The sequence below is a fragment of the Microcaecilia unicolor genome, chromosome 3 (assembly GCF_901765095.1).
Source record: "Microcaecilia unicolor chromosome 3, aMicUni1.1, whole genome shotgun sequence".
Taxonomy (NCBI): Eukaryota; Metazoa; Chordata; class Amphibia; order Gymnophiona; family Siphonopidae; genus Microcaecilia; species Microcaecilia unicolor.
The window spans coordinates 334,008,899-334,034,560 of record NC_044033.1 but is presented as its reverse complement, the minus strand read 5'-3'; the positions used below and the strand labels follow the sequence as shown (position 1 = coordinate 334,034,560).

The following is a 25,662-nucleotide window of genomic DNA, read 5'->3' as shown; positions in this document are numbered from 1 at the left end:
CTGGTTGGCAGGGGAAGAAAGAAAGAGAGTGGAGATGCTGCATTTAGATGGGGAAGAGAAAGAAATACTAAGAGGAGATGCTGCATAGTGGAGGAGGGAGAAGGGGAGAAAAAGAAATTGTACAGCGCTGTGTAACCCTAGTAGCGCTCTAGAAATGTTAAGTAGGAGGAGGAGGAGGAGGAGATGTTATATGACAGGAGGAAAGAGTTAACGAAAGACTGGGGAATAAGAGAAAGGAGAATAGATGGGTTTGAGTGAGGGAAACATGGAAAAATGTAGGTAGATTCAGTGAAAAAAGGGAGCTTAAAGACTGCATAGTAAGAATTAATAAAATCTAAATGGATAGAAATGCAGAAAAAATAGAAGAAAGCTGAAAGATGAGTGTCAAGACATAAATGTAGTGGAGGAAGTATAGAAGAAAGGAGAGAGAAAAAAAGGAGAAATGGACAGAAAACCCTGGCAAGAGAGTTAAGAGAAGACTGAAGAAGCAGAAACTGGAGAAACTAAATGGCCAGACAAAGGTAGAAAAAGAATTTTATTTGTAATTCTGATTAAATTAGTGTGGTAGCCATGGTAGGGCTTCTTTTACAAAACTGTGCAAGTGATTCATGCATGGCAAATGAGAGGAAGTCCATTGGAATTGAATGGACTTCCTCTCATTTGCTGCACCGGGAATCGCTAGTGCGGTTTAGTAAAAGAGGCCCTTAGTCAACTCTAAAAGTTAATAAAAATAAAAAAAAAATTTTTAATGGAAAATTAGGTGATATTTTTTATTGGACCAACTTAATATATTTTTGGGCCAGCTTTCAGAGGCGAAAACCACCTTCCTCAGGTCAGGACAGTATACCATAAAAGCATTATACCACCCTGGCCTGAGGAAAGAAGTTTTGGTCTTTGAAAGCTAATCAAAAAACGTGTTAAGTTAGTGCAATGAAAATATATCACCTTTTGGTTTTTTTTAATTTATTTGTATTTGTTCATTTCTAATGTAGTGATTGGAATATATTAGTTTTTGAAATTTGCAGCTGCAATCTTTGTTTTTCACACATCACTGTTTCTTTATTTCTGGTGTTGCAATGTATTCAATATCTGGCTTCTTGGAGGTTCAGATTAATATTTGTCTACATATTTATATTTTTAGGTTATGGTTACTTATTCTGTATATGATGGGGGTCTGTATGTTCTGTGTGTGTGAAGGAGGCTAGGTATGCTGTTAAGCACTGAATGTCTGTTGGATCAGTCTGTATTAATCTGGCTTGTTAATCTTTTTGAATAGGTATATTGATGTTCTAGTGCCCACTACAATATTTATGTTGCTGATTTTTCCTAGGTAGACCCTTGTTGTGAGATTCCTAGATGTTAGTGCTATTATAGTAGAGTTGCTCTACTATTCCCAAATGACTTTTGTAGGTTTTTATATTACTTCACAATATGCCTGGTATTGGACGTTGTGTTTGTATTTAGCTCATACCTCTCATAGTAGTAGCCAACAGGAAGATGCTGGACTGGGAGCTAGGACTGACTAGGAGTCCAGTGTTAAAGTACCTGCATATATTTCCAGAATACTGCAAATACTGTTCTGTTTAATAAATTGCATTATCATCATACATTATTTGAATTTTTGCCACATAATTCTCTGGAGTGTATTCAGTGTGCATAATACCATCAGTAATAGAGATAGTAGGGGGAAATAGCTGGTGCATATGCACCAAAGACACAGCGAAGGGGTCCTTCACTGCTGTGTTCAAAAGTACCCCTACTATCCCTTTACTGCTTACGTGGGTATTGCCCCCACCCTAAAGATTTTAACTAGCCCCACCCCAACCGCACCCTAGCCTCCCAAAACAGCTGAGTCACTGACTGCATATGCCTATCAGGATTTTAAACCCCCCCCCCCTCTCTCCCAGTCCTTCATCCTTGCACTGGCGCCTATTTTAGAAATGTCTGCTCCCCCTGATGTCAAAACCTGGCTACGCCTCTGGGGTGCCGCGCGCCTGTCCTTCCTTCGTTCATTGCTCTCTCTGCCCCGGAACAGGTTACTTCCTGTTCCGGGGCAGAGGGAGCATGGAACGAAGGAAGGACAGGAGCGTGTGGCATCCCCCCAGCGGCGTGCACCCGGGGGGCGGGGCACATCGGCGATCCGCCCTGGGTGTCAGCCCCCCTAGGAATGCCACTGATACTAGCCAAGGAGTGTATCTCCAAGGCTGAAGTGTCTTCCCCTCCCAAAGGGCAAGGGACAGAAGTTAGATACATTATGAAAAAGTTTATTCCTGGAGGAAAAATTCTTAAAACATTATTAAGGTAGATCTGGGGAAAGCCAAAGCTTATTCCTGGAAAAAAAGGGACATGGAGTATCTACTTTTTGAGATTCTGCTATGTACTTGTGACTTGGATTGACAACTGTTGGAAAGAGGATACCAGGTTAGATGGACCTTTGGTCTAACTCATTAGGGCAACTCTTATGTTCTTATGTTTGCAAATTTGGACAAAAATCCTTGATTACCCACAAAACAGAACATTTGCAGGTTAATTTTCAAAAGAGAAGGACGCCCATCTTTCGATACAAATCGGAAGATGGGCGTCCTTCTCACAGGGTCGCCCAAATCGGCATAATCAAAAGCCAATTTTGGGTTTCCCCAACTGCTATCCGTCACGGGGATGACCAAAGTTCACAGGGGCATGTTGGGGGCGTAGCGAAGGCAGGACTTAGGCATGCCTAACACATAGGCATCCTCAACCCATAATGGAAAAAAGGGCGTCCCTGATGAGCACTTGGACGACTTTACCTGGTCCTGTTTTCCTTACGACCAAGTCATAAAAAGGAGCCCGAACTGACCAGATGACCACCGGAGAGAATCAGGGATCACCTCCCCTTACTCTCCCAGTGGTCACTAACTCCCTCCCACCCTCAAAAAACATCTTTAAAAATCTTTTGTGCCAGCCACTATGCCAGCCTCAAATGTCATACTCAGGTCCATCACAGCAGTATGCAGGTCCCTGGAGCAGTTTTAGTGGGTGCAGTGCACTTGTTTTGGGGGGCTCAGCACACAAGGTAAGGGAGCTATGTTCCTGGCAGCAATTTCTGAAGTCCACTACAGTGCCCCATAGGGTGCCCTGTTGGTGTCCTGGCATGTCAGGGGGACCAGTGCACTATGAATGCTGGCTCCTCCCACGACCAAAGGGCTTGCATTTGGTCGTTTCTGAGATGGGCGTCCTTAGTTTCCATTATCGCCGAAAATCAGAAATGACCAAGTCTAGGGACGACCATCTCTAAGGACGACCTAAATGTCAAGATTTGGGCATCCCCGACCTTATTATCAAAACGAAAGATGGATGTCCCTCTTTTTTCAATAATACGGGTTTCCTCACCCCTCCACCGGGACGTTTTGCAAGGACGTCCTCAGCAAACCTTGGGCGCCCCTTCGATTATGCCCCTCCATAGAAGTCAAGAGTAACAATACTGCTAAACACGGGGAAGAACTATATAATTTTTCCGTCATATCAATTCTGTGTGCCCATATTTTCAAATCCAAATCCAAATCCAAATCCCATAAAGCAGCTTACTCTAAAATTTCACCATTAGTCTGGGAACACTTACCAACACCTATTTTCTAGGCAGTTAGGGTTCCCTGCTAATCAAGTGCTAATCAGTTGCTGCATGGAATATATCTGCACTGATTAGCACAGAATATGCCTATTCTCTGCCCCAAAGACACCCAGCACCCCACACTGAATATTGGACCGATAGTTTATATAAAACATATCTATGTGAGTACTTAATTTATCTGGATATTGGTGATCAATACCTTGCTTTTTTTTTTTTTAATAGCCATACCCGTTAGTATTTTTACAATGCTGACTGCAAAGGCTGGATATGGGCTCAATGATGAATAGCCAGTGCCCAAGGGCATGTCTCATTATAATGTCATCGCTCACCAGTTTGGTTGGAGATCTCGCCTTCTGAACAGCGAATACAGTCATAACAGCAAATGGACTTTCCTTCCCTGGTTAATTTCCTGAACCCAAGAAGGCAACTCGGGTTGCATCTGGACTGAGGAGGTGCCTGAGGATTGAGAAAATAATCGTAGAAAGTTGTGATAACACTGGAATATGACTTTTCAGATGCAGTTTCTTTGTAAACATGAGGTGGTTATAGCCTTTTACGTTTTTTTGTCTCATTACCAAGTTACTCAGGAGAATATGGGAATGAGGTATTAGCACTATATTTTGAATGGAAGATCAAATATAATTTAATTTAATTAATTTTGTTATTTGTAAGCTACCTAACCATAAAGTTCAAGTTCATGAGGTTTATACAGTGTAACATAGCACTTTACATGTACATTTGGAAGGCACAATGCTGAATTGTACTATATGGATCATTAGTGGCCCTCTATGACCCACTCATTTACTAACAATGATGATTAATAATATTGCAACATCAGGCATTCGTCATTGGAGCACCACAGCTAGTTTGCTCGCTCAGATCCAAAAAAATCCCAGAGCTTCCATTTCACCATGACATTTACAACACCCTTGCAAGACAAGTTCTGTTGAGAAATTCAGTCTGGCTTTACCTTCCAGCCCACACCTGACTGTAAGCAGTCTTTAAAAGTCATTTGTGATCATGGCTATACCAATTTCAGTCAGACTGTAGTCAGTAAGCATTCAAAGAACGGCACTGGGTCTTCAGAGGTGGTCCACAAGGCCCCTATAGCATCTACCAAGCAATAGAACACATCATCAATGTGTGTCCATTCACATGTCTGCCTGGTGATCTTGAAGCCCTCACCACCCACTGGCAGTAGTACAGTTAGAGGACTCCTACTGAGCTTATAAGGAACAGTGATCAGATTTGGTATTCTTATATGTTTTATAAAAACACGCATGATATGTGCATGGTTCACTAGTTTCCATTTTATACCTGACCTGGCTGAACAAGTCCTCCCACACAATTGTCTTCTCATTGATGGTAAAGCTCTTCTCTGGTGGAGCATAAGGATTATAGCTTCCAACAATATCATTACTCCGTGTCCCAACAGGTAGAATTACTGTGCTTATAATATCATATCCAATGACGAGATCACCATTCTCATCAAAAAACATTTCTTCACCCAGAACATTGTTAAAACGAAGCTTCTTCAGATAATGATGAAGCTAATGGGAAGCAAAACATTTTTATTAATGAACTCACTGCAGGAATACATTCATAATATCAAACACATTTAATCTCATTTTAGGGATGGACTTTAATTTCAGAGCAACATGATGTAATGGATGTTATCTGGAAAATTATTCCAGCTGCTTGTACACGGTTATCTACCTATCTATCTCTACCTACATTTATAGCTATATAAAAAGCCCTGTGGCTGCCTAGCCCCGATATTCAGTGGCACTAAACCAGGCATAGCTATTTGAATATCAGCTCTGACCACGCATGTTTAAAGTGTTGGAACCAGCGGTTTTGCCAACACCCGCATAGCTAAGTGCCAGAAATTAGGACAGTTAATGGTAATGATGGATAAATCAAAAGGAAAAGTGAAAGAGAAGCCCTAATCCGCAGACTGAAAGATGGTGGAGGTGGATGATGGCACGCTCATTCAAACACTTTCCTCAGCAGTAGTTGCGGCTCTGGATAGCCATTTCAAAAGGTATCTGCACAACTGAATGACATGGTCTGAGATAGGGCACTGCATGCAGAAGGTAGAGAAACATACTTCCAACATGGCAGAGGTCTTGTCACAGGCCCAAGCCCAGCTGGCTCTCATGCAGAAACATTTACCTTTGATGACAAGATAGATAATTTGGAGTAAAAGTTGCGCAGGAACAACCTCTGTTTTATTGATCGACTTAAGTAGAGGAGTGTGGTAGCCGTGTTAGTCCACTCTTAAGGTTATCAATAGAAATCAAACAAAATAAAACATGGAAAAGAAAATAAGATGATACCTTTCTTATTGGACATAACTTAATACATTTCTTGATTAGCTTTCGAAGGTTGCCCTTCTTCGTCAAATCGGAAATAAGCAAATGTGCTAGCTGACAGTGTATATAAGTGAAAACATTCAAGCATTACTATGACAGTCTGACAGGGTGGGAGGCTAGGGGTGGGTTGGAGGTATGCATGGGGACATCAAAGCATATCATTGATATTCTAACAGGATGGGTGTGGATAGGTAATTGAATATTTTAACACCCAACAGAAAGGACTTAACAAGGACCTGGGGTTCCTAGCCCATTATAAACCATAAAGCTGTATGTCTCTGTTGATCACCCCATTCCTCACCTATCCACACCCATCCTGTTAGAATATCAATGATATGCTTTGATGTCCCCATGCATACCTCCAACCCACCCCCATCCTCCCACCCTGTCAGACTGTCATAGTAATGCTTGAATGTTTTCACTTATATACACTGTCAGCTAGCACATTTGCTTATTTCCAATCTGAGGAAGAAGGGCAACCTTTGAAAGCTAATCAAGAAATGTATTAAGTTATGTCCAATAAAAAAGGTATCATCTTATTTTCTTTTCCATGTTTTATTTTGTTTGATTTCTATTGATCGACTTGAATCTCTGTTTGACTCAGAACTTATAGAGTTTTAAGAAACCAAGTTGGTGCAAGAGCAAATGTCAGATACGAGGCTGGGGGATTTCCATGCAAATTTCAAGGAGATGCTGAAGCAAGGAATTTAAATAAGTCATCTGAGCTGAGAGAAGGAGAGAAGGTGAAGGGGGAAGAGCTGATTGAGATTATCACAAAAAAAGATTGAAAGCTGAGTCTGTTGGGGCATGACTGGAGGGCAAGAAGTGTGTGTGGGGGGGGAGGGGTGAGGGTGGAGGTGCTGGAACAGAGAGAGAAAAGGAATCAGACCAGGGAACACAGACATAGAGGAGGGGACCAGGGAAAGAGAGGGGAAGTGAGGGGTGTGGGTGGAGGCACTGGAAAAGAGAGAGAAAAGGAAATAAGCAGGTGATTAGACCAGGGAACAGAGAGAGTAGACATAGAGGAGGGGACCAGAGAAGGAAACCTCACCAACTTGAACTTTATGGATAGGTAGCTTACATTGCCAACAGAGTGGATAGGAAAAGAAACATGTTGAGTAAGATTAGCGACAGAGGTTAATCCCAAGAAAGATGATACAGAGTCAGACAGGGCAGGATGAAGTCACCTAAAAGCAGCAGAGGAGAGTTTATGATCAAAAGAAGAAAGCTCATTGAACGCAGAGACAAATGATAAGGGCAGATGTTTTGACAAATTGGAAAAAAGATGTACCCACTCTGGAAGTAATTTAAAGCTCTGACATCTGTGCAATTAATACTACTCTCATAATTTTATATATATGCTTTACAATCCACTTGTATCTTTGAAATTGGTGCACATCTCTGACGGCATCTGTGTGACTATCACAGACTTCACTGCATCCTGCAATTATAGACTAATCACTTGTTTCTGAAAATAACATTCCTCCATCAAAGGATATTACCTTCCATGGTGAAAAATCCAAAATTTTCTCACTTTCTCCACTTAACAGGCTGCTATTTCTAGAACCAGAAGTGATCATGTTATGCAGTGCATGTGCCAGACCGTACACGGCATTGTACACATTATAACTGCTTCCAAGGATTACGATGTCACAGTGTAAGATGTAGTCAGACGTTTCATCACTGCTGCAGGATCTTTGGATGCTCTTAGGACACTTGTTATTACACAGGTCCTTCCACCACATCTCTATGAATGATTCATTTGGAAACATGGAAGGATTCACCTCACGGACAAATTTGTGAAAGCTTGGAATAGTCCTCTTTCCCACAGTGAAAGCAAAGGTGTTTTTCTTATTGTCATTGATTGAGGGAAAGACAAATAACCATTCAGCTGTTGTGATCCAGACCTTTCCCGGTATTTGCCAAATGGGTGTATATCTTATAAAATCTGTGACGTCTCTATTACAATACAAAATAATTACTTTAGCTGAAGATGTAATGATGGTGTTGTAAATATTAGTAACATTTTGAATCATGATTGAACTGGACTCTTGGATGGTTTCTATGAATTCAATGCAACCTCCACTCTGCTCAATCCCTTCTCTCAGGATCTGCACAGCCCTCATGCTATTTTCATCATTAGCTGCAATGACACCGACCCAGTTCCAGCCAAAATGCTTCAACAATTTGACTATCCCAACACAGAGGTGCAGCTCACTAGGGACAGTCCGGTAAAAATAAGGACACTTAACTGTGTCGCTCATGACAGGATTCCCTGAGATGTAACTTATCTGTTGAAAATAAAGATTGAATTTATCACCATCTTAGTCGTAAGATTACATTTCATTCACATATCAAATATTTAGAACAGAATTATACTGGACAGAGTAGAGGAGATAAAGTATTAGATGGCAAAGCCAACTGGTATGACGTATTAGAAAAGCTGTACTGAGCTGTTGGGGAGACACAGCAGAGCAAAGAGGGGCTGTGCACAGAAAATGTTTATGTTTTATCTCTTCTTTTTAATTCATTTTAAATGTCTTTGGCTTCTTTCCTTAAAGTCAATGAAACAAAGATAAGGAATAATGAAACAGTAGGATAAAATCTCCCTTCTCCCCCCAACCTTCCTCCAAGTGACTTCTGTGGCTGCTGCTGAAATACTAAAGTAAGAGCCCCCGCCCCCGCCCCGGACCTTCTTCAAACCCCTCAAACTTCAAACTTCAGAGACCCTCCTCTTATTCACTTTTTCTAAAGGTGGGAACACTCAGTCGTTGTTCCAGTCCTGCAGCTTCTGTATCTCAAAATTACTGCTGAAGGGTGGATGTTAATTTTACTTATAGTAGGTTTTTGGATGTTAGTTTTACCTCCAGAAGGCTGGCTAACACCTGCGGTGTCCCAGGAAATGGGGCTACTGAGATGTGCTCCTGGGTTTTATATGGTTCAACATGAGTTACACTTTAGAACACACTTATGTCTGTCCATCCCAAATATATGCCTCAACAGTCAAATTAATAAACTAGCATCTTCCCAGAAAATTTTGCTGACATACCTCAAACATCACGTCACTATTTCTTCACAATGTAGAGAGAAATAGTTTTGGGGGGGGGTTACTATAGGCAATGCGTACACCTCTTCATCAATCCAATAATTAACCTTTTTCTCAACGGTGTAAACTTAGGAGTTAAAACCAGCACCACTTAACTTTCAACAGCTTCCACCGCACCAAGAACCTCCACCACACATGGCCAAAGTCTTGCTATTCTTCAGGGGAGAGGTCCAGCTCTATATATATCTTGATAGAGGTCTATAAAATAATGAGTGGAGTTGACAGGGTAGATGTGAAGCATTGTTTATGCTTTCCAAAATACTAGGACTAGGGGCATGCGATGAAGCTACAATGTAGTAAATTTAAAATGAATTGGAGAACATTTTTCTTCACTCAACGTGTAATTAAACTCTGGAATTCGTTGCCAGAGAATGTGGTAAAGGCGGTTAGCTTAGCAGAGTTTTAAAAGGTTTGGACAGCTTAATAAAGGAAAAGTCCATAGGCCATTATTAAATGGACTTGGGGAAAATCCACTATTTCTGGGATAAGCAGTATAAATGTTTTGTACTTTTTGGGGACCTTGCCAAGTATTTGTGACCTGGATTGGCCACTGTTGGAAACAGGGTGCTGGGCTTGATGGACCTTTGGTCTTTCCCAGTATGGCAATACTTATGTACTTATGTTTTGTCTGTTTCTTTTCTCACATAGAAAAAAGATGGGCGTCCAAAGACATTTCTAGAAACGTAGGCACACAGATTTGAGAATGTACATTTCCACACATTGCAGTAATTCTGTAAAGAGTCACCTAGCTGAAGGACGGCAAGAAACATGTGTAATATTGTATTCTAGTCACTTCCGCAAATACATTGACCTCTTACATAATATGAACTAGCAGAAAAGTACACGACACAATTTCATGGTGCACAATATTGTGGATGGCATGCACATGTGTGGATGAGGTGCAAGGTCATACCTAAATTATAGAATCATATCATGCTATTCTCTTGAAGGCAAGTAGGCCATAAGTATTCTCAGATCTGGGTGACATCATCTGGATGAGCTTGGTGTGGACCCTAGCATATATAGCTACTAGAAAATTCTAGCAGAGTCCTACTGGACATGCACAAGTGCCGCTTCACCCGACGTGTAATTGCAGTTCCTCAGTCTATGTTTTTCCATGAAGCTGGGAGGCCACTTCTTTGTGGTCAGCACTTTTCACAGATACCTTTTCAGTGTCTTCCCGTGCGGGCTTTCCTCATATTTTTCCATAAGTATTCTCAAATCTGGGTGACGTCATCCAACTGAGCTTGATGTGGACCCTGCCTAGCATATATAGCTACTAGAAATTCTAGCAGAGTCCTACTGCACATGCGCAGGTGCCTCTTCACCCGATATGTAAGTGCAGTTCCTCAGTCTACGTTTTTCCATGGAGCTGGGAGACCGCTTCTTTGTGGTTTCTCGTCAGCGCTTTTCACAGATACCTTATCAGCGGCTTCCAATCGGGTTTTCTCATATTTTTCCACCATTTCTTCACCTTCGCCTTTATTTTTTTAGGTTTTCAGTTCATCAAGTTTTCTTTCTTTCTTTTTCATTCAGCTTTTCAGGTCCCCTTCAGGCCTGAGCACCAGCCTCAGTTGAGCCTTGCCTCTTTTGTCACTCAAGATTGAGGAGTCTAATTTAGCCACAATTCTTTACCTGATGTCCAAGAAGATACCCTGTGGCTTTAAAAGGTGTGCCCAATGCAGTCAGATGATTTCAGTAATGGGACTCATATATCTGGTGCCTTGGGCTTAACCATGAGCCTCTTATTTCTCTCTGTTTAAAAATACAGTTAAGGATATAGAAGATGTGTCAGGTCCAGCAGGAAAACATTTTGGTTCGTGGAAGGAATGGTTCATCAACATCGGTACTGGAAGCTTCAATTCGATGGCTGCTCAGACTTCATTTACCAGTGGAAGAAACACCAGCATTGAGAAGGTGCTGATATTAGGCCCTGATACCAGCCACCATCGGACCCAACTCCGAAGATGCATTCGATTCGATGTTATCCTCATTGGCACCAAAGGACTGCGATGCTGAGTGTTGAGGGAAACCAAGAAGCATAATCATCGTCCTCTTCAAAGCACCTTGCTAGTGCTTCTCTGTTACTGGCAATGCTGATGCCCCGGCACTCCTAAATGGATAGTTTCCCCTCTTTAGTAGAGGTTCCGGTATCCAGTCGCTGAGCAGCCAGGATCCCACTTCTGATTTGACACTGACCCTTTCTCAGGTTGTCCCTAAACCGACTCCCCAGCCTTAGATAATGCCTGCCCTCAATGAGCAGTCCTAGGGCATGCTCAGGGAGGAGCTGGAGCAGATGTTTCACTGCACACCATTCAAGCATCAAGGGTGCTTATGCCAGATGCAGCTCAGCCTCTCAATTCCTTCCTGAGGCCCCTATTCTGTCTGTGGAACAGTCTCCAACTCCTGTGCCTTGACGGTTGTCGACATCAACATCAACCCATGATGTACTGCTCTCTACACTGGGACAGGAAGCTTCCTTGGAATCTGATAGTAGGGCATCCTCTGGGACATCGATATGTTCTATTGAGCCAGGGCAGGCACAGACTCACTCTACACATCCGGAGTATTGTGAGGAGTCTGACTTGGAATGCTCATGGGATTCAAAGGAGACTCCGCACTTCTTGGATGTGAGTTATATGGAGTCCCTTCTGTCTCCTCCCTGCCTCAAGAGAGATGTAACTCTCAACCTGGGAGTCTCTCATTCACACCGTTTTGTGAAAGAGATGGCTTTGGCCAATCCATTTAATTTGGAGATGGAGGAGGAGCCTAGGGCAAAGATGTAATCTCCTCCTAAAGAAGGGGATCACAGTTCCATTATACCCTATCCTTAATGATGAGAATTGAGAATCTCCCCTTTCAGTGCAGGTTGTACCAAATAAGATGGATACTCAGTATCGTATCCAGAAAGCTCCCGGATTCAAGACAGCACAATTGCCTCGCCACTCTCTGGTAGTTGAATCCTCCCTAAAATGAGCCAGAAGTTTCAGGAGTTATGCCTTGGTTCCCCCAGGTAGAGAGGTGTGGATCCTGGACTCATTTGGGAGGAAACTCTATTAGGCTCAATGCTCATTAACTGCATCCCAATCTACCAGATCTACACGAGCATATAAAGTGCATAGGAGGCTTAAGTCTTATAGACTCCCTCCCTCAGGAGCAGGCCACTGAGCTTCACCAGTTACCCAACAAATAGCTGCAGTGCAGGATATATATGGCCAGCGGGACTTACGTATAACATCTTTGATATTGCATCCAGGCTCTCTGCTATTGGTGTGAGGATCCATAGACTCTCATGGTTGCGTGTCTCTGACCTGGAACCAGTGGTTCAAGAGGTTAGTGGATGTACCTTGCTGAGAGAAACTTTTTGTTGACAAGGTGGAGGAGGTATCAGACCTTATCAGGAAATATACTGACACCAATTGCTGGTCAAGAGCACATTGTAGGAAAGAGCGCAAGAGACAATGCGGAGAAATATTCAGGTGTGGAAACTCCTAGGGTATGTCATCAAAGTCCAAGCTATCGGAATTCAATGATGGGAATACATAGAAGTCCTGGTTGATACAGTGGAAGTTTGGGATTTTCTGCCCCTGTGAAGAGAGGATGCATTGATAGTGCTTGCCTCACAAGGTCTGAAGCAGCAAGCAGGTCACAGCTCAGCAGATGTCATGCCACTCCCATGGCTTGCCTCCAATTGAGAGATGCCCAGTGGACTCTAACTTCCTGAGAAGTTCTACGAGAGGAGGACAGATCTCTGGAGAGAACATTATTTTATTTCTGTGGTTTAGTGCTTTAAAGATTGGGGATAAAAGAGAATTGTAGGTTTACTGATAAAGACAGTTTGAATTTAAAAAAGCAAACTTTATTAACTAGTTCCATAATGTAAACCCTTTTCCCCATAGTTTTAAAACTGGAACTTTCTGCCACAGCCTACACCTTTTAAACAGATAGCCTCTAGAAGGCACAGCAGGGCCTAGTTCAGACTCATTTCTGCCCACCCTCCCCAAATCCCACCCAAATCTAGCAAATCTCTTCATTTATAGTCTTAATTTATAGTCTATTATTCTAATTAGGATAACAAGTGGAAACCTTCATTACAGAGTTTTAATTAAATTTCATTACTTTCTGAGAAGCAAACACATAGTTGGAACATAACAGAATCGGGCAGTCTTCTATGGTCTATGTCCCAGAACGCCAAAGAAAGACCATGATCAAGAAGTATAAAATATCAGGTTCAATCGTTGATTTAATCTTGAATGATAATGAATGTGACTGTTGGGCAGACTGGATGGACCATTTGGGTCTTTATCTGCCTTCCATTACTATGTAAATAAATCACACAAAATATCAAATAATCTAAACACTCTTTATATTAGTCTAATATCTCAACATCTTAACAAGTTTTAAATTATTAAATAACTCAATAATACTAAGACACAGACAGCAGTCCAGCACCAAGAGGGATGCTATCCAGTCTTTGCATTGAGTGTCACATGTATGATTATCTCCCAGTTGGTGATAGGTTATATGTATGTGCCTGATGCCAAAGAGCTCCTAGCTCTCAGAGAACAATCCTGAGGCTAGAGTAGCAGACTTAGAGAGCTGAGAGAGACAGAGGTACATAGATGAGACCTACAGGGACATTGTGGAGAGTCCCAACTCAAATCTGGCAGCCCCTGTGCTGCCTTAGACAAGGGAGGTTCCTAAAGGGAGAGTATTACCCTGGTGAAGTTGGAAGTTAATCCTGTAGCCAAGGACCTGGCCTACCAAGGGATGCAATGTCCTCTCCAACAGAGGATGTGTCTCTGGAACTTCTGAACAGTAGGGAAAGAATAAGACAACTGTGTAGTTGGTGATTCAATTATTAGATAGTTGGGTGGACTGGTGGACATGAGAATTCCCTGCTCACTTGCCTGCCTGGTGCAAAGGTGGTGGACCTCATACATCACTTACATAGAATTTTAGATAGTGCTAGGGAGCAGCCAGCTGTCTGGTATATGTGGGTACCAATGACATAGGAAAAATGTGACAGGGAGATTTTGCAAGCCAAATTTAGTTTATTAGGTAGAAGCTGAAGTTCAGAACCTCCAGGGTAGCATTTTCAGAAATGCTCTCCATTTCCACATGCAGGATCCAAGAGGCAGGCAGAGCTCCAAAGTCTCAATGCATGGTTCAGACAATAGTGCAAGGGTGAGATATTTAGATTTGTTAGGAATTGGCCAACATTCTGGGGAGGGGGGGTCTGTTCCAAAAGGATGGGCTCCACCTTAACTGGGATGGAACCAGGGCTGCTGGTGATAACATTTAAAAGGTGATAGAGCATCTTTAATTAAATTGGGGGAGGGGAAGCCGACAGCCACCAGCAGCGCATGGTTCAGTGCAGAGAATCCTTGAAAGATACTATTGAAACAGGACATTTAGGGAATCCCAATAGAGGTTTCAATAATGGGGAAAGAAAGCCAGAGTTTCAAGGGGAGAACGAATAAGGATATAAAATTATCCCCTTTAAGCTTCAAAGCAGCCTATAGATGCAAGGAAAAAAGGCCATTTGAAGTGTCTAGCACAAATGCTAGAAGTCTTAAAATAGATAGAATTGGAGTATATAGCACTAAATGAAGAGGTAGATACAATAAGCATCTCAGAGAGCTGGTGGAAGGAGGACAATCAATGGGACATTGTATTAGCAGAGTACAAATTATATCGCAACGCCAGAGTGGATAAAAATTGTTAAGGAGTTGCACTACATGTTAAAGAGAGAATTGAGTCAAACAAAATAAACATTCTACATGAAACAGATAGCAGTATGGAATCTCTATGGATTGATATTCCATTCTAGATGAGGGAAGGAGTATACTGGTAGGATGAATGAACAGACAGATGAAAATATGGCAAATCGGCAACATTTGCTTCATTCTTTTATGGTGAGAATACACATGTCGATAAAGGTGAACCAACTGATGTAGTGTCTCTAGACTTTCAGAAAGTTTTTGTCAAAGTACCTCATGAGAGACTCCTGAGAAATTAAGGAGTCATGGGATAGAAAGATAGTGTCTTTATTTGATTATGAATTAGTTATTGTACAGAAAACAGAGAGTAGGGTTAAATGACATTTTTCTCAATGGAGGATGGTAAATAGGAGAGTTGCTGAAGGGACAATGTATTTAACATATTTATAAATGATATGGAAATCTGAACAACACAAGTAGGTGATTTAATTTGCAGATCACACGAAACTATTCAAAATTATCAAAATGCATGTGGATTGTAAAAATTGCCGGACGACCTTAAGAAAACTGGAAGGCTGGGCATCCAATAAGAGAATAAATTTAATGTTATCTACTGCTAGATTCACTTTTGGAGGTCAGTTCTGATGAAAAAGATCTAGGTGTCATTGAGGCATAGGTTTCTATGGAACTTTGGAAGGCTACGTGCTTTGAAATATGCCTCATTGTATACAATACGCTGAAATCTTCTGCCCTGTGTGTGGCAGCAGCCAAAAAGCAAACAGGATGCTAGGATATTAGGAGAGGGATTCAAATAAGACCATAAAATATTATAAACCTCTGTATCATTCCATGGTATGACCTCACCTTGAGTACTATGTTCATTTGGTCATTCAAAAAGTACAAAGACAGGGGACACTCAATGAAATTGCATGAACCTATTTTTTTAAACAAATAGGAGGAAATATTTTTTCACTTATAGAATAGTTAAGCTCTGGAACTCATTGCTGGAGACGCCGGGGGGGGTAACAGTGGTTAGCGTATCTGACTTTCACAAAATGTATAACTTCTGTTTAAATGTTGACTCCATGTGATCTCATACTATGAGACCCATATAACATCGCTCCAGGGATATATCATCACAGCATACACTGTTTCTTATAAATTACTTGGAAGAAATGAAGGAATTTCTCTTGTTCTCCATTCCAATTTTCAAGACTTTTATAGATCGTCTGCTGTTCCAAAGTTGCACAATAGCACAAACACTGCAAACTGTAGGTAGACTGTATATATTTCATGCTGTCACAGCACTTTTCAATGAGATAAGGGTGGACTAGAGAGGACCAAAGAGAAAGGAACAAGAACAAAATCAATTCACAGGTCCATCTATCATCTATTAGGGTGCAATTTGTCACAACCTCTCAATAAAAATTATATGAAGACCTGACACAGGCCTTTAGGCACCTAATTTCTTAGGTACTCAATAGAAGTTGAGCACCCACACGGATGTATAACAAAACTCTATCCTTACTAAGTATAATCTCTCCACTGGGAATGTAAATGGTGAAGACCAGTAGCAGTTACAACCGGTCTCTTTAAGGATTGCTGCTCCCTTACATGTTACATTTTTAACTGCTATAAAACATTTTATGCAAATAATGACCCCCGCAATGGAATACCCTCCCTGCTCATGACCCACTTCCATCACTTGCTCACTTATTGGCTGTGACCAGTTGCCTTGCTGGTCTGCATCGCCTATTTCTCTCTTACCACTCCCAACCATCCAGCATTGTCCTATCTCTCCTCTTTTCCCAACAATCACCAACCCACGTCTCCCTTTCCCCCTCCTACTTATTCATTTATTGGTCAACTGGCCCCATGCTCCTGATGTCCAGCACGGCAGCAACAGCATCAGTAAACAGAAGGCAAGCACAGGGACATTGCCCTTTGTATGCCATGATGGTTCCACAAACAGGAAATTACTTCAGAGCTGATGTAATTTCCTGTAGTTCTGGTGTGCAGAGCAGTACTTTGGTTTACACATTCTTACAGCAACTCACTAATTTCCCTGAATGAAATAAACTAAAGTATCACCTAGCTTAACTTAAACTTCTGGAAACAAGCTGAATTCTTCTAACTGATCCCAAGCAAAAGGCTAATAAATAAACAGCCATACAACCTGTAATGTATCTCCACGGAGAGGTGAGCCCTTGAACACGATGAAGGAACCCTCACCGGGGCTTGTCGGCCCAAACCCTGAGTCCTCTCTGTGCCTCCCGCCGTTCCCCAGGAGTTGAGCCCCTGAGTTTGGGCGGCCAGCAACAGGGTTAGACCAAACAGCAGGGTCACAGCAAACCAGGGCTAGGCAACAGGTCAACACCAGGCAGCGGTCACTAGAAGGTCCAGGAACAGGCAGGGGTCAGTACCAGGCAGCGGTCAAAAGCAGGTCCAGGAACAGGCAGTGGTCAAAACCAGGCAGCGGTCAGAAGCAGGTCCAGGAACAGGCAAAGGTCAGAACCAGGTATCCGTCAGAATGTAGATCCAAAGCACTGCTACTAGTCAGCGAACTGAGTAGAAGCCGAAGCACTGATAGACTGAGGGCAGAGCCTTAAATAGGAAGGAATCTGGCTCAACCAGGCACAGCTGAAAACAAGATGGCAGCCCCCATCAGGAACACCCTGCGACCAAATAAGGGCTTCCTTCCTGCAGCTGCCACCTCCAAGATGGCTGCCCTGGCCTAACAGCCCTCTCCAAGAATCCAAGATGGCACCAGTGCCCAGCTCAGAACAGCCAGGAAACGTGACAGTATCCTCCCCTAAAGGCCTCCCTCTCTATCCGGGCCTGGTTTAGGAAGGATAGCGGGCATGGAAATCACGGAGCAGCTTGGGAGCATGAATCTGACTAGCAGGTTCCCAGGAATTATCCTCAGGTCCGTAGTTTTTCCATGCCAAGAGATAGTAGAGACGTCCCTTCCTCACCTGGACTCCAGGATGTCTTGACTTCGAACTCTGGCTCTGAGGACACGTCCAGTACAGGGCCCACCTTGGGCCGAGGATGCCACCTAGACGAGACAAAAGGTTTGAGTAAGAAACATGAAATGCATTGTGTATCTTGAAACGGGATGGCAGCCGGGAGTCTATAGGTAACTTCCCCAGATGCTCCGCAACGGCAAAAGGCCCAATGAATCTGGGTGCGAATTTGAAGGATGGCAGTCGGAGCTTGAGATTCTGAGTATTAAGTCAAACCCATTGACCTGGCGCCAGCTGAGGAGCGGATCGTCTCCGCGGGCCCGATGAAGGTGGAATTGTACGTCCTTCCATACTGTGCGGAGATCGGTCAAGGTTCTATAGAGCTGAGGTGGAGCAGAGACAGACGCTGCCCCTGTGCGGTGGGCATAGGAAGGGGCAACCGTGGATGCCATCCATATGCTGCGAAGCATGGAGAGTGTGCGCTGCTGAATGGCGACTATTGTTATACGCAACTCTGCCCAGGGTAATATGGAAACCCAATCGTCCTGTCGCGCATAACATGCATCCGGATGTATAGCTTCAGTGTTTGATTTGTACGTTCTACCATTCCATTGGTCTCCGGATGGTAGGCTGAGGAGAAATGGGTCATGATACCGAAGCTGGAACACAGGGCCCTCCAGAATCGAGATGTAAATTGAGGACTTCGGCGCTGATGATGCGGATAGGCAGCCCATGCAGGCAAAAGATATGGAGAATGAACTGCTGGGCAAGAGCTGCCGCTGATTGAAGTCCCTTCAGGGGAACGAAGTGGCCATGCTGAGAAAAACGGTCGATCACCACCCAGATGACGGTAACACCCTGGGAAGGTGGTAACTCTGTAATAAAATCCATTGACAGTTCCTGCCATGGAGCTTGAGGCACTGGCAATGGTTGAAGCAACCCCCAGGGCTTCCCCATAGGTCTCTTGTATTAAGCGCAAGTGGGACAGGTGGTGACATACTGCGGACATCCTGGGCCATGCGGGGCCAGCGATAATAGTGAGATATAAGATGCAAAGTCTTATGATATCCTTGATGTCCAGCGATCGTAGAAGCATGTCCCCATTTCAGCATCTTCTTGCGGAACCGAGGGGCCACTGAGATCCTGGATTTCCCCGGAGTTGTGAGCGTAGTCGCGGCAATGCAAGCTGGGTCAAGCATGGGCTGACACTCCTCGGTTCTTCTGGTGGGTCAAAGGCTCGAGACAAGGCATCCGCCTGGACGTTTTTCTCTGCAGGGCGAAAGCTGAGGCGGAAATTGAAGCGAGTGAAAAACAAGGACCATCGGGCTTGTCGAGGATTAAGTCTCTTAGCATTCTGCAGGTAAAGTAGGTTCTTATGGTCCGTGATGACGGAAATCGGATGCACTGCTCCCTCCAAGAGGTATCGCCATTCCTCCAAGGCCAACTTGAGGGCTAACAGTTCCCGATCTCCCACCAGTATAATTCCGTTCAGCCGCTGTGAATTTCCTAGAAAAGAAGAAGCAGGGATGCCGCTTCCCCGCCTCCGAGGTCTGTGACAGGATGGCCCCCACTCCTACCGCCGAGGCGTCCACCTCTAAAATAAAGGGTCGCTGGGGGATCAGGACTATGAAGAACCGGCGCGGAAAGGAAAGCCTTCTTGAGAAGTTCGAAAGCTTCGATGGCTTGCGGAGACCAATCCCGAACATTAGCGCCTTTCTTGGTTAAGGCGGTAAGGAGAGCGGCTATTATAGAGTATCGATGTATAAACTGTCTGTAGTAGTTAGCGAACCCTAGGAACCGTTGGAGCGCTCGCAATCCCTGTGGTCGTGGCCAATCTTGAATAGCTTGCACCTTCCCGGGGTCCATCCGTAATCCAGGTGCTGAAAGGATATAGCCCAGAAAAGGGAGGCTGCGTTGATGGAATGCGCATTTCTCGAGCTTCGAAAGAGGTGATGGTCCCGCCGTCGTTGAAGCACGTACGGACATGCTTCACATGTTCCGGAAATGAGGAAGAAAAACGAGAATATCATCCAGGTATACGATGACCGATGAGTATAGAAGATCCTGGAAAATGGAGTTCACACAATCTTGGAAGACGGCTGGGCGTTACAAAGGCCGAATGGCATGACCAATATTCAAAATGCCCTTCATGAGTATTGAAGGCCGTCTTCCATTCGTTCCCCCGGCCCCAATCCGCACTAGATTGTAAGCACCCCGTAAATCCAATTTAGAAAAAATGGTGGCCCTTGGATTCGGTCAAAAACTCCGGGATGAGAGGCAAGGGGTATCTATTCTTGACGGTGATGGCATTCAACCCCCTATAATCGATGCATGGCGTAATGACCCATCTTTCTTGGCCACAAAAGAACCCCACGCCAGCCGGCGAGGAAGAGGGTCGGATGAAGTCCTTCGCCAGGTTGTCCCGGACATACTGCCGCATAGATCTGACTCTCCGCGAGAGAGGGTGTATACTCGTCTCCGAGGTGGGATCTGTCCCGACACTAAGTCGATGGCGCAATCAAATGGTCGATGAGCGGAAGGATCTCTGCTTCCCGGGCATCGAAGACGTACTGGAACATTTGATACTCAGTAGGAAGCCAGGGCACTTGGCCTTACCTTCCGGTGGCCGCCTCCACTTTAGAATGGGTGGAACCACGGTCTCAAGACAGGTCTCCTGGCACGAGGACTCCAACTGGCCACATCCCTCGTCTCCCAGTTGATCTGTGGCATGTGGCTGGCGTAGCCATGGCATTCCCAGGATCAATGGATGAATGGCTTTGGGCAGAACATACCATGTTTCCCCGAAAAATAGGACATTCCTCCGAACATAAGACCTAGTAGAGGTCTTGCTGCATTTGAAAATAAGGCCTCCCCCCGAAAATAAGACCTAGCAGGGGAGGCCTTATTTTTTGGGGAAACAATCGGGGTCAGACCCCCACCGAGATCGGCGGCTCCCCCCCTCGATCGGCGGCTCCCCTCGCCCTCAGTCGCTCCCAGAACTAACCTCTTAAACGCTTCCTTTCACCTTCGCACTCGCCGTAAGCAGCAGGGCAGGCCACTCCTTCCTTCCGTGTCCCGCCCTCGCCTGAGTTACGTTACGTCAGGCGAGGGCGGGACACGGAAGGAGTGGCCTGCCCTGCCTGCTTGCTGCGAGTGCGAAGATGAATGGTTGAAAGGAAGCGTTTAAGAGGTTAGTTCCGGGAGCGACTGAGGGCGGGGGAGCCGGCGATCGAGGGGGGGGGAGCCGGCGATCTCGGTTGGGGGGGGCGACCCGATGTTTCCCCGGAAAATAAGGCCTCCCCTGAAAATAAGACCTAGCGGGTCTTGGGGAAGCAAAAATTAATATAAGACAGTGTCTTATTTTCGGGGAATACGGAGCTGACTAGTCTCCGTGTGACTCGCCCCTAATTCATCTGTAGGGGTTTTGTGACTTGGGTAATGGCATAGGGCAATGCCATGCCTTGGACTGAAGTCACCTGCAACGGTGATACACAGGTCATACAGGAACTCCCCAACCCAGGCAGGAGGTCCGCAGCAATGAAGTTGCCCCCTGCCCCAGAATCAATCAAGGCAGACGTGGATACTACCACGTTCCCTGAAATTGCAGGGTTAGGGGAACCACCACCAGCTTCTCCGCTGGCGGGGACTCTGGTTCTGGCTTAGAAGATACATGACCCAGGGCCACCTGCCTCAGTGTCCTGGGCCTGGTCATTTCCCGACTTGTTGGGACAGTGGCCTACCATATGGCCGGACTCTCCACAGTAGAAACAGAGTCGGTTGCTACGCCGAAACATTCGCTCCCTTTTGGTCAGCCGAGACTGGCCCAATACCATGGGTTCCTCCGATCTCTCTGCTGGAACTTTCGGAGCTAGGTCTCGGAGTTCGACAGTCCTGCGGGGTGGAGGAGTGTCTGAGTCCAGGGCGCTGTTCCGCCCGCTCCCGAGCTCGCTCTTGGAACCGGATGTCTACCCTAGTACACAAGGAGATTATGGCATCTAGGACGTGGGTACTTCTCGTCCGGCTAGTTCGTCCTTGATGCGGCTATTCAATCCTTGCCAAAATATGGCGGTCAGCGCCTCCTGGTTCCAGCCCAGCTCGGCTGCAAGGGTCCGGAATCAGATGGCGTACACTCCCACGGAGTCTGTACCCTGCTGCACGCGGAGAAGCTCTCCGGCTACAGAGGAAGGTCTTCCGGGCACATCAAATACCATTCGGAATTGGCGTAAAAACTCACTGAAATTAAACAAAACTGGATCCCTCTGTTCCCACAGGGGGGTAGCCCAGGCTAGGCTGGTCCAGACAAAAGTCATCATGTACGTAACTTTGGCTTGATCTGAAGGGAAGGCTCATGGCTGCAGGTCAAACAACATCCGGCATTGGTTAATGAATCCACGACAGGCGACGGGAGTACCATCAAAACGTGGCAGGTCCGGAAGGCGGAACCGGCGGGCGGGCCCGCCAGCTCTGTAGGAGCAGAAGCGTTGGACCAGGTGGTCTGGATTGTCTGAACCTGAGCACAGACGCTCTGTAGGGCGGTGGTCAACTGATTCAGCTGACCCTGCTGCTGCTGTACAATCCGAGCTAGTTCGGTAAGGTCGGGTTTGGTCCAACGAGCTCATGGCTTCGACTTTCTGTAATGTATGTCCACGGAGAGGTGAGCCCTTGAACACGATGAAGGAAACCCTCACCGGGCTGTCGGCTAAAACCCTGAGTCCTCTCTGTGCCTCCCGCCATTTCCCAGGAGTTGAGCCCCTGAGTTCGGGCGGCCAGCAACAGAGAGAACAAAGTCCAGCACAAAGTCCACAGGGTAGACCAAACAGCAGGTCACAGCAAACCAGGGCTAGGCAACAGGTCAACACCAGGCAGCGGTCACTAGAAGGTCCAGGAACAGGCAGGGGGTCAGAACCAGGTATCCATCAGAAGTAGATCCAAAGCACTGCTAATAGCGAACCGAGTAGAAGCCGAAGCACCTATAGACTGAGGGCAGAGCCTTAAATAGGAAGGATCAGGCTCAACCAGGCACAGCTGAAAACAAGATGGCAGCCCCCATCAGGAACACCCTGCGACCAATAAGGGCTTCCTTCCTGCAGCTGCCACCTCCAAGATGGCTGCCCTGGCCTAACGCCCTCTCCAAGATGGCCGCCGAACCCTGGAATAAACCTGAATCCAAGATGGCCAACAGTGCCCAGCTCAGAATAGCCAGGAAACGTGACACAACCTTTTCTGGCACACAAATTCCAAGGAACAGCAGCTGCCAAGGTGTAACTTATACACAGGGCAATGCCCTCCATGCCTTCTTTCAGTTTGCTGGTGCTGCCACTGCCATGGAAACCTGGGAAAGCAATGGGCCTGGCAGCGACCAGTGAGTGAGTGAGAGGGGGAGAGGAAAGGGAGACAAATGGGGGAATGCAGGATGAGGATGGTGGTGGTGGTGGTGGTGGTGGCAAGGAGAGGGAGGGTACATTGCTGGATAGGAGGGAAAGAGGCAGAAAAACAGGCAATATCAGATAGAGGTTGTATGGGGAGGAGAAATGAGACAATACTGGATGGTGGGAGAGAGAGACAGAGAGGTGGTGCTGGATGATGAAGGTGCAAAATAAAATTAAGATATCCCCTGACCTGTGGGTAGTGGTATATCCTGGACAGGCTGGAAAACTGGCTCGAATGCTCAGCTGGAGACCTTCAATAATAGCAGCCAGTGGTCCAGATGTTTTGCAGCTATAATTTGGGATCCCAGTGTCCATTCCTGAAATATATTCATGGCAGCTCTATATGTTAAGAGTACATTGTTGTAAGGGTCATAAATGTGGAATCCCAGTGTGAAGTTGGGTAAGAGCTCCGAGCTGTTGTTAATCTCCTCCACCACAGATACAAAGGCCAGGAAGTTGTAATAGTATAATAATACAGGGCTTCAAGGATAATAAATGAGAGATAATATGAAATTAGCATCAAACTAAAAAATACAGAAACAGAGACATTGATAATAAACATGAGTGAAATAGGGTTAGGATTAGGATTAGAAAAGGAGTTTGTTACATATTTGTCTACTTACAAGATGATAAGTGCACACTCCAGGTTTAGCACAAAATAAGCACATTTCTTTCCTCTCCTCTCTCTCTCTCTACCTTCACCCATGTTTTTCCTATTCTTCAGATGGTACTTGCCATACTCTAAATCTTACTACTATTTGAGATTCTATCAGGTACTTGTACCTGAATTGGTCACTGCTGGAAGCAGGATATTGGGCTAGATGGATCATTGGTCTGACCCAGTCTGTCTATTCTTATGTCCTTAATTGAAATATGAGGTGTGATCAGCTGACTATCTGGCAATAAGTAATCTGCTGAAACAGAGACAATATGTGTAATGTCATTAAAAGACATGAAAAGGGAATTCCAACTACTGCAGTAAGGAGATATTTAGATGTGTCCAGGAAATTAGAATAATTAAAAGCTCATTGATTAAGGTTTAGGAAATTACGATGCTCAGAAGTTCAGTGATACAGCAGAGTAGAGATTTCTTATCATCCAGTACATAAGGGGTTGGAGAACAGAGAACTGATGGAAGACAAAATGGAGCAAAATGTAATACAGAAGAAATTCAGTGACTAGCAAAATTTGCATACAGGGAATGACCATTGTGAGGGTTAAATTGAAGACAATGTGTATAGGTCTATAATAAGACAACCCTTAGGTACTGGAGACCAAATGCACAAATGGACATCGATAAGGTGGTGTAATTCAAATGACAAGTGACCAAAATGTTGCATAATCTGAAGAACAGGTCACACACTGAGAAGCCGAAGGAGCTAAAGATGCAATGTACAGAAGAAGAAAAGTAAAAGGAAGATGTAATGCAAGATTTCAAATACCTATCTGCTTTCAATAAGGTACAAGCAAGTAGTATTTTCAAAAGAATGAAAATCTCAATGTTAAGAAGTTAAGGGGATGTCAAAGGAATTAATTAGGAGTGAACCTTAAAAATAAGATATTTTTTTTTCATTCATAGAGAGATTGGTGAATATCTGATGTAGTTCAATACAAAACAGCATCAGAATGCACTTGGGGAAGGCACTGTTCACAATCTGTTTAATCAGGATTTAAGACTGTCTGAATACTTCCCACTCTCTACACTGGAAAGTGTGCACAGAGAAAAGGGTATTTCTACCTGCCAGAAAGGCATGAGGTCTTGAGAGAGATGACAGCACATCTAGCTCTGTATTTCTATGATTATTTTAAGGGGAAAATATAGACAGAAAAAATATGAAAGTCTTAGCTGGTAATTTTTCCCCCAGGGAAACTTTCAAAAGGAAAACACTCATACTTTATCTGAGAGGACTAGTAAAATGTCCACAGGTCACATTTGCAGTGTGCAGGTCACTGCAGTGTGCAGTGAAAATATCAGCCTGTCTGAGATAGGAGCTAAACCATGATACTACTTACATTGATTGTCCTTCAAATGAAGGAACAGCTGTGAAGGATGGTTGACCAACTGAATAATATATTTCCAAAGCTTGAGTCCCCCAATCATGATGTCCCCATCTCTATGGTATCCTGGTTTTAGTTCTCTTGATAAGTAATTTCTAAGCGTGCACTGAAACTCAGTCGTCTTCCACAGGATGTCAGAGAGCATCAACACAAACAGAACCAGATCAGCTTCCATCTTTAAATTTGTTGAAACAACTTCTCCTATGATAATTCTCGCTCTTCTCACTCCAGTTGTTACACTTGGGTTTTGTAGGGATGATGTATAGTTCTCGATAGAGCTATCAAATTGAATATTTGAATGATAGGCAGAAAATATTAAGTATTAATTAGACCTGTGTCTTTATACACATAGAGAATGAGGAAAGAATGTGAAATTATAATGCTACAGTGAAGTGACA

At 44.4% G+C, this 25,662-nt stretch overlaps 1 protein-coding gene across 1 annotated transcript in view; it reads right to left on the bottom strand.

Annotated features, from left to right (window-relative positions):
* LOC115464705 (vomeronasal type-2 receptor 116-like) overlaps window positions 1-25,439 on the bottom strand; it is a 28,649-nt gene extending 3,210 nt beyond the window's left edge. Inside the window, exons 1-5 of the mRNA XM_030195068.1 lie at window positions 25,220-25,439; window positions 17,787-17,869; window positions 7,485-8,273; window positions 4,930-5,157; window positions 3,937-4,063 (exon numbers count right to left, since the gene is read on the bottom strand). Of these exons, the coding sequence (XP_030050928.1) occupies window positions 3,937-4,063; window positions 4,930-5,157; window positions 7,485-8,273; window positions 17,787-17,869; window positions 25,220-25,439 (1,447 nt within the window). The remainder of the gene's footprint in view (window positions 1-3,936; window positions 4,064-4,929; window positions 5,158-7,484; window positions 8,274-17,786; window positions 17,870-25,219) is intronic.
* Between the last annotated feature and the right edge of the window lie 223 nt (window positions 25,440-25,662).